Here is a 9,227-nt window from a genome sequence, read left to right on the forward strand (position 1 = left end):
ATTTCATTCATTGCACTGATCAACACAAAGACTTGCCATGCAGAACTCGGTAGCACAGTGCTTTCTCCTTTCTGTTGGGGCTGTTATTTTTAGCTCTTGCCTGCGAGAGTCTACAGCTCAACTGGAGCATGGGGAAATGTTCATGGGCCTGCAGCTCGAGGCTCTGAAAACCATTATTCTGGAGTACCTGGGGATGGACGAACCACCCAGGCCTGGTGGGAGAGCGTCTCACCAGGACTTGGTCAGGATGTACCGTCAGTATAGGAGAATTGGACAGCTGCTTAAAGGCAATTCCAGTGAAGGGCAGGAGCTTCAGCCTGCAAGAAGTGCCTCTACAGTGCTCTTTCCCACGACAGGTATGTTTTTATTATAATTATGTAAAATAAAAACGTTTAATTGTGTAATTTGAAAGACACACACACATATATATGAAGAGTTTAGATGCAAAAGCCTCTAAATGCCATTTGAAATTTTCTTCTTTAATGATGATTTTTTATCAAATTTGTATATTTAAGTTCAGTAATTTCACTTAAATAACAAATATAGGTAATTATCATTGCCATTTAAGTGAAATCACTGAACTTAAATATACAAGCTTGATAAAAATCATCATTACAGAAGAAAATTTCAAATGGCATTTAGAGGCTTTTGCATCTGAACTCTTCATATACTGTTTAAAGATAGTATGTATATATTTGTTGGACTCGAATGTATAAAAAGTGTATGTAGTTTGCATTGTCTAATTTCTAACTTTTAAACTCACCTTTTGAACTATGTTAATTGAATACAGTTACAGTACATTCAATTTTATACAAATGTACATGTGTAAATATGTTTTGTGTGTGTGTGTATATATGGATAGACACCACACGCACACACAACAAATATTGATCTATCGATAAATACACATACAAAACATGTACACATGTACATTTGTTCAAAATTGAATGTACTGTATGTATCCACTGTAGTGGATTAAAGATTAAAATAGATAATTGATTTATTTCTTTTATGTTTGCACATACACATTTGTTTTGCGTTGTCTAATTTCAGTTTTTCTTTGTTATTTTCCTAACAGTACAACCTCTGAATTCAAGCATGGATTCAAGGCAGCAGTGGTTCAGAGCTGCTTTCCACAAGAACTCGCGCATCAAAACTGGAGTCAACATTAAACATGCAAGGCTACAAATTAAGAGACCGCACGTGTACAAAATGTCACCTGGCCAGCCATGGCTATCAAAAGACGTTGTGGTTAGAATGCATAAACCTCCCGGTTTTCATAAAGAGACTGTATTTCACACGAGGCACATGAGCTCTCGGGATGTCACGTTGGATTTAACAGTTGCAGTTGAGAAGTGGCTTAAGGACACAAGTGCTGAGCTTTTAGTTGTTGAAATTTGCCTTCTCAAAAAACAAGAAGTGAGTGCACAACCCATGCCTCGGCTTCTTTTACAGCTTGACCAAGCAGTGAGGAGAAGCAGGAGAGCTGTCTCTACTAAGGAGGAAAGTGTTGAGGATGAAGGTCACTGCAGGCGAAAGTCATTAAATGTTTCCTTCAAAGAGATCGGCTGGTCAGACTGGATTATCGCTCCTTCGGGCTATACCATGCACTACTGTGATGGTTCCTGTCCGCATAATTATAAACCTGCCAGTATGCATACTCAGGTAAAGTCTCGCCTTCATCTCATGTCCAAAGGAACAACACCCGGGCCTTGCTGCGTACCAGCTGCCTATGAGCCAATGGTTCTCATGCACTATGACAGTCGTGGGAAGCTGAAACTCACGCCTTTCAATGATTTGATAGTTAGTAAATGCCACTGTGCATAAGACTGATTGACAACTGAACTTTATAGTCTCAAGATGAAAAGGAGGCAAAACAACTCGCCAATGAAATACAAATATGTTGTCACACACCTTTGGTTACATTCCTGTGGTTTATATGTGGCTTCTTCTGAAACCAGATGCCTGCTTTCCTACTGACATGTTAAATGGGTACTGTATTTTCACATGATTGACATACTGGAATATCAAGTTATTTATTGTAATTTATTTGAAAAGTTTTGTACCTTCTTTTTTAGTATTTGTGTTGTGAATGAATCAAGAAACCTTTTGTATTTTTGAAAGAATGTAAATAAAGTAGTTGTATTCCTTTAAGGAAATTATCTATTTTCTGTATAAATGTTCACTACATTTCAATAAAGACGATTCAACATCCTCTCTGAATATAAGATAAACATCGTCAAATATTTTTTTTTTTTTTTTTGTGAAACCAAGTCAAGTTTGAACTGCTATGAAGAGTCTGGATGTTGTTAAAAACCTTTGAATCTAGATTGAAATGAGCGCATGCTAAAAATTAAACTGGATTAAATTGTGAAAAATGGATCATCAGAATTAATCATTTGTGTATGACTCACTCAGATCAACCATAAAATGAATTTACAAAACGTTTTACTTAAAGTGTAAACTTTTAAATTACACTCAACATTTTACAATATCCTGTCAGTTATAGATCATTTTCAAGGTGAGGTCATGTCATAAATATGCTTAAAAGATATTTATCTATGTCATCCAATAATATCCACAGCTATCACATCTATAAAGATATCCCAGTTCTTACATCTGTAGCCTTGAAAGCACACAAGTTTCATTGGCCTTGACCAGAGAGTGAATGCTCTCTAAAGCGAGCACAGTGTTCATGTGGGTTCATTTGTGACTTAGTATTTACATAATACTGTCACGATAGTCTATAAAAAAAATAGTTGCTGTAAATATTTTTGAGATACATTAATTGTTTTGACACAATGTAATCATTTCATTGATAATGGTAATAAAAATAACACAATCAACCATAAAGCAATAAACAAACTGACTTCCTTGTACTTATTACTATCACTTTATTCACCTAAAAAAGATAAAGTACTGGCTCATATACATCAATAAAACTGTTTTAGTAGGTTTGGATAAAACAATGGGGGTGAAATAAACAAGAAATGGCTTTCCTTATTAAGTATGTGGGTAAGGAAATTCACCTTAGCATATCTGGCTGTGCCAATAACATAGTTTGGATAAGATGTGTGTCAGTACTCTGCGATTATTGAAAAGCCCCTAAAGTCACTAAACAATGCTTTTGCTGCCAGGATTGTGGCTATTTGCATTTATCCAGGATTTGATCTATTTTCAATTTTGTATTGAGCTACAGGCAGGTCTGTGGATACAATGCCCTGGTGGCCTGTATAAGGTAGCAAAAAAAAAAAAAAAAGAAAAAAGAAAAAAGTAAAATGGATTTATCACTTGCACACTAAATAGCATTACATAAAGCACCATCACTTTGAAAGAATTATACCTGAAACCAGACCTCTGATGAGTCTCAGAGGAGAATGACCAGACTGGTTTGAGCTGATATGGCAACAGTAACTCAAATAAACACTTTTTACGAACAAAACGTCGAACCTTGAAGCAGATGAGCTACTCCACTCCTCTCAGCTACCGTAACTGTTGCTTGGTCTGATGAGTCTCGATTTCTGCTGTGAAATGGTATGGGGTAATTTATGTCATTTAAGTCAGATTTCGATGTCAACAACATGAAAGCATGGATCCACTGCTGCTGGTGGTGTAATGGTGTGGGGGAGATTGACTTGGCATGCACTTTGGGCCCTTTTGTACCAATTGAGCATTGTTCAAACGCTGCATTATTGCTGACCATGCCAATCCCTTTATTACAACAGTATACCCTTCTGATGGCTACTTCTAGCAGGATAACGCACCGTGACACAAACCTCATGAGCTCAAGCTGGTTTCTTGAACATGACAGTGAGTTCACTATTCTCAAATGGTCTCCACAGTCATCAGATTTCAATCCAATAGAGCATCTTTGGAATGTGGTGGAACAGGAGATTCGCATCATGGATGACCAGCCGGGAAATCTGCAGCAATCATGTGATGCTATCATGTCAATTATGGACCAAGATCTCTGAGAAATGTTTCAAGCACCGTGTTGAATTTATGAATTAAGGCAGTTCTGAAAATAAAAAAGCAATGTGTACTTAATAAAGTGTCCAGTGAGATTTACTGCATACATTTTTCAATTTTTTTACACTTTTATTGGAAAATTATAGCATACTGTACATGACATTGATGATTAGTTTTTACTTTCCAACCCATTCTTACTAAAGCTACCATGACCATTCAACAATAACCAAGACATTCATGCTATTTACTCAAAACCTTATCTGTCAACAGGTTAAATAATCTTATAGGCTACCTCACTGAAAAGTTTAAAAAGTGCACTTCACAAACCAAATATTTAGGTTTGCAAGGCATTATGATCAAAGATCATGAACATAGCTACTGTATAATGAAGATATGGTTCAAGGGAATCGCTCACATACTTGCCCTGTTATGAGCCCTGAAGCTATACTATAAAGAATGCAGTTTAGTGGGACTGCTCCAATGTAATATTCAAACTCCGATAAATGGCCATTTACTGACTGTAGGTTAATTAAAAGGTTTGTAGAGCCAACAACAATCTCATCTGAGTCTGAGAAATAGATCCGGAAACAGTGATTTGCCAACAGGATATGCAGCAAGCAACCTTATACTTTTTCTGAGAGATGTGTATGAAAAACACCAAGACTATAGGGCAAGCAAAAATTGAACTGTTTGTCTCTGATTGTGACATTCTGACGGCTTCTTAGTGCCATAAAACCACCCACTTGTCTAATGTTCCACTTGTTTTATTTAGTTGTGGAAGTGGAAAAGACACTCTCAGCTAATTTGTAGCTAATTGCTGAGAGAGAAGATTTCAGTGAGTCACAGTGACATAAAATAAAATCATAAGGCACAGTCAAGATGAATTATTACTGTAAGTTAAGGCATGTGAAATGCACTGCACATACACATTCAAAAGATTAGGTTCTGTAAGATTGTTTTAATCGTTTTAAAGTCTCTTAAAATATATTTGAAAATAAAATATATTCTAAAATATAATTTATTAATGTGAAAAAAATATATAATTTATTCACGTAAAAAATATAATTTATTCACAAAATGTTCATCAGTCATTGCTCCAGACAGTGCCACACGATCCTTCAGAAATCAAACATGCTGCTTAAAATTTTTGTGGAAACTATGATACACTTTTATCAGGTTTCTTTGATGAATTGAACATTAAAAAACAAAACAAAACAGTATTTATTTGAATATAGAAATATTTTGTACAATTATAAATGCCTTTACTGTCAATTTAATGGATCCTTGCTAAATAAAAGTATAGAATTCTTTGCGGGGAAAAAAAAACAAACAAAAAAAAACTTAATGACCCCAAACTTTTTAACAGTAGTAGTAAAAATTCGGGAAGAAATTAAAAAAAAAAAAATTAACGGCATGACAGAGGCACATGTGGAAAGCCCCTTGCTGAAAAGTTTAGCATATGGACCATCAGTTCAGCATCTCAACTAGAACAAGCTATGTTGGTAAACCAAACCAGAAAAAGCCAGTCTGTACCAGCATGGAACATTTACTCTGGTCAGAGCTGGTCTTTTCAGCAGGGGTTGTTTGCAAACGGCAGAGACACCTGTTAAAGTGTGATCAATGAGGTCATGATTATGTTTTGCTGTCTCACACTGACTTCAGTTACTAAACTAGGCTGGCTCACGCAATGTTTGCGAATCATTTGCATTGCTCAGGTCAAGTCTATTTCTTGGGCAGAATGTTTAGCCCTTAATTTTACCATCTGAACATAAAGGTGGTATTGTTTCACATAATGCCAGCACAAATTATTTTACTGAGGGATTAATATTTGACAGCAAAACACTTCAGACTTTCAAGCATCTGGCATGATGTAAATATCCTCTAAGATTTCTGGCTGATCTGGATGGAAGAGGGCAGGATCATTGCTGTAGATTTCATCATTTTGCGGATCATGCAGGTATGCTTGATGGGCTCTAAATGGGGGCAAAAGTGAAATTCAGTTCCTGAAAACTCAATGAAATCCTCAAATAAGGCATTAAAATAGATTACAACAAGGTGAATTGCAAAATTTGCACCAACATATACACTCAAAAAAAATTATATGTTGGCTTGAATTAACTTTTTTATGTCAACAGGTTCCACATAACTGGGTTACGTTAAAAATAATTTGTTCATGTAACTTTAACATAATGGAATTTAGTCGTTTTAAGCGATGAACACTGAAGCAGTGCTAAAGTTTATGAGATAATTAAGTGAATAATTGAGGGATGATTGATCATTATTGAAGACCTGATGGTAACAAGCAGAATCACTGAAGGAGAAAACCAGAATTTGCATGTGTGTTTTAGTTGGGCTTTTAACTTTAACACTGCTTCAGTGTGTATTTCACTCTGCTCAGAGCTTAATTGGGTTGCTTATTCCATGATGTTGAAGTTACATGAACAAATTATATTTGTTTAACGTAACCCAGTTATGTGGAACCCATTGACATAAAAAAGTTAATTTATTGAACCTGTTAACATAAAAAAGTTAATTAAAGCCAAAATATAATTTTTTTGAGTATTGCGGCAAAATAAAAATTCCTTTAATGTAACTCTTGATGACTGTTATACCACTATTGCCACACATTCATGATGTCACTGTGATCTTGCAAAACAGACAAATAGAACACAGCATAAAATTCCATTACAACTTCAAAGACTTATCTCAGCCTTCTCCCCACCCAATTTCTGATGATCTACATTACGACAGTGTCATCCACGCCGCGTATACAAATTTGACTTTTGTACTTTACCTGTGTGTGTGCTCGCTTTGAACAGCACTCTGAAATTCATGACGATTGGACTGTCCGCTCTGAAAGTTCTCATAGATTGGGCTCTGCGGTGCAGGTTGAAGTCCTCCGGCATATCCACTGCTGTACGGAGACTCTCTGGAATGACTATCATGGCTTTTATCTTGGCTCTTAAGTTTATTAGATAACTCAATATCAATTGATTTTCTGTGTCGAAACCAGAGAAACACTGCTATCCCCGCCAGAAGCAGAGACACAAAGAATATAGGCAAACCAACAGCAAGTCCAAGTGACTGGCTGTTGTTAGTCCCGCAGTCATCTGTAGAATTGCTTCCAGAGCAACTGCTATTTACATTCATGGTCTAAAAAAGATAGAAACAATGATGTTATTATAGGCCCTATCTAAAATGACAGCAAAACACTCAAGCATTTAAAGCAGAAAACAAGCATCCACATCAATGTCTTTCACAACAAGAGAAAGTGATATAGGCTATTTTAAGTATATGTACACTGAAATGAATCAAATTAACATTTTACTAATGTAACCCAAATGTATCATTCATCATAGAAATAACCTTAGCCTACCATATTTTGTAGGTGAAAGTTTATATCCTATGTCTGTATCGCAGCAGCTGGCAGAAATGGTCAAGCTGCCGTTTGGGGTTTCTTTTTGCAAAAAGCCTCAAAAGTTCCTCTTTCGGTGCAGTAGTCATGCAACCTGGAAATTCACACCCCACACATAATCATTCTTCCTGTTGTCTTCCTATAAACAGTAATTTGCTCTGAAAATGAGTTATAAATGATATGCAAATAATAATAGCCAGACTGTTCATAAAATCTGTAGCCTGTTTTTCATCCAGTGGGGTTGACCAAACCCAGCCATCAGATATTATAGAGTTTAAATCACACTCTAAAAAATGCTGGGTTATTTCAACCCAAAGTTGGGTCAAATATGGACAAACCCAAATGTTGGGTTAATTAAAAAATGTACAGTTGAAAGTGAAAGTTGAAGTTGGGTTAAAATTTTAAATTACATTTTTAAACCAACATTTGGGTTTGACCACATTTTACCCAATTTTGGGTTAAAACAACCCAGCATTGAGTGCATGCAATGAAAGCAAATGTATAACAATCTGGTATAGACTGGCCAATAAATAGCCTGTAGCCTGAATCATTGAATGTGACTAGTTTGAATATACAGAAATGAAAGTTGGTTAACAAGATCAAGACTTCAAACTGAAGCTCAGCATTATAAAAAGAAAATGGAAATGTGAAAGCTCATGTTAGGCAAAGCTTAAGACATCCTCTAGAAAAAGAGGAACTTGGTTAGGCTAACATTGCACGACCAGTTAGAATAATAAAACTAGTTTTACTAACAGTTTGTTTTTACTGGGACTAATGTACTACATGTAGCCTACATGGTTTCAAAAACAATGCCATCTTAATGAACAAGCAAATTTGGGTCACTGTCGCTTGTGCTTTTATCACCCCCTAGTGTTAAAAGTAATGCATTTGCCTTCAAACTAACAGGTTTGTATGATTTTTTTTATTAGTGGGCAAACTGTGAGGATGAAATAGTGCAATTATTATTATTTTGGAAAGAACTACATAATTATTGATGAAAAAAGCCACTTATTGTGTCACTTTGAGACCCATTCTCAGCAATGTTGACTATAGCATCAAGCTGGAAAACCCCTAATTCAAATCCACAAAATGTATGGAAAAATGATTCCGGATTCAATGGAAATCGCTTTTTAAGTACAGTATGTTGTGTTAGTATGTCAAACAACAGACAGCTCTGTTTAACTAGGCTACTTATCCTAAACTAGAACACTAAGAAACTTGATTTTCCAGTGCTAGGTTTGCTCTAGACAGATAAACAGAAGCTAAATGGTGTTTTCACTGTTTTAGAAAACAAAACAAAAACTGCACCTTCAGGTTTCAAGAATTTAACCTCTTCTTTGCCTCTATTTTTATTTAAATATCACATGAAAATAAAAATATCTGTCTGATGTGAAACATGGAGTAAATCGTTGTTGGTTGGTTACTGCAAAACTCTGAAACTGATGTTACTGCATTTTGCAACATCTGATATCTCAGCTATACTTCTGTTTAAAAATCCCCCAGCTGCTGTAAAACACTTCCTTTCACATGCTCGCATTGTTCTGTTTAATTGAAGCCTATAAAAAAGATCATTTCACATTGAACAAATTGTCTGTGACGGCTGCATAATAATATGCATGACACGTCTGAGTGGACCTGGCATCCAACAACACCTGGCAGAAAGTTTTTTTTCCTTCATCATTAGAATTGGGAACCGAGAAACATTTAAATTAAAAAATAATATGGGAACCGAAGGATCTCATGACATTTGATTTCTTCCTCAACGACTGATGAATCTCGTTCGAATTATTTGCCCAGCGCCGTCTGCTTGTCAAACGAATGGTTCATAAGAGTCGGTTCTTTG

At 35.8% G+C, this 9,227-nt stretch overlaps 1 protein-coding gene across 1 annotated transcript; it reads left to right on the top strand.

The window, feature by feature from the left end:
* Positions 1-2,254, top strand: gdf15 (Growth differentiation factor-15). The gene is made up of 2 exons (XM_039675965.2): positions 1-356; positions 1,079-2,254. The coding sequence occupies exons 1-2, from the start codon at positions 38-40 to the stop codon at positions 1,825-1,827; spliced, it is 1,068 nt and encodes a 355-aa protein (XP_039531899.1). The 5' UTR covers positions 1-37; the 3' UTR covers positions 1,828-2,254.
* The last annotated feature ends 6,973 nt before the right edge of the window (positions 2,255-9,227 follow it).

This window comes from Pimephales promelas, chromosome 5, assembly GCF_988280905.1.
Source record: "Pimephales promelas chromosome 5, fPimPro1.hap1.1, whole genome shotgun sequence".
Lineage (NCBI taxonomy): Eukaryota > Metazoa > Chordata > Actinopteri > Cypriniformes > Leuciscidae > Pimephales > Pimephales promelas.

Excerpts from the sequence above, each read along its gene's own strand:
- gdf15 (XM_039675965.2), top strand. The coding sequence starts at position 38 with ATGCAGAACTCGGTAGCACAGTGCTTTCTCCTTTCTGTTGGGGCTGTT. Across the intron at positions 357-1,078 it reads AGTGCTCTTTCCCACGACAG|TACAACCTCTGAATTCAAGC; the intron begins GTATGTTTTTAT and ends TTTTCCTAACAG.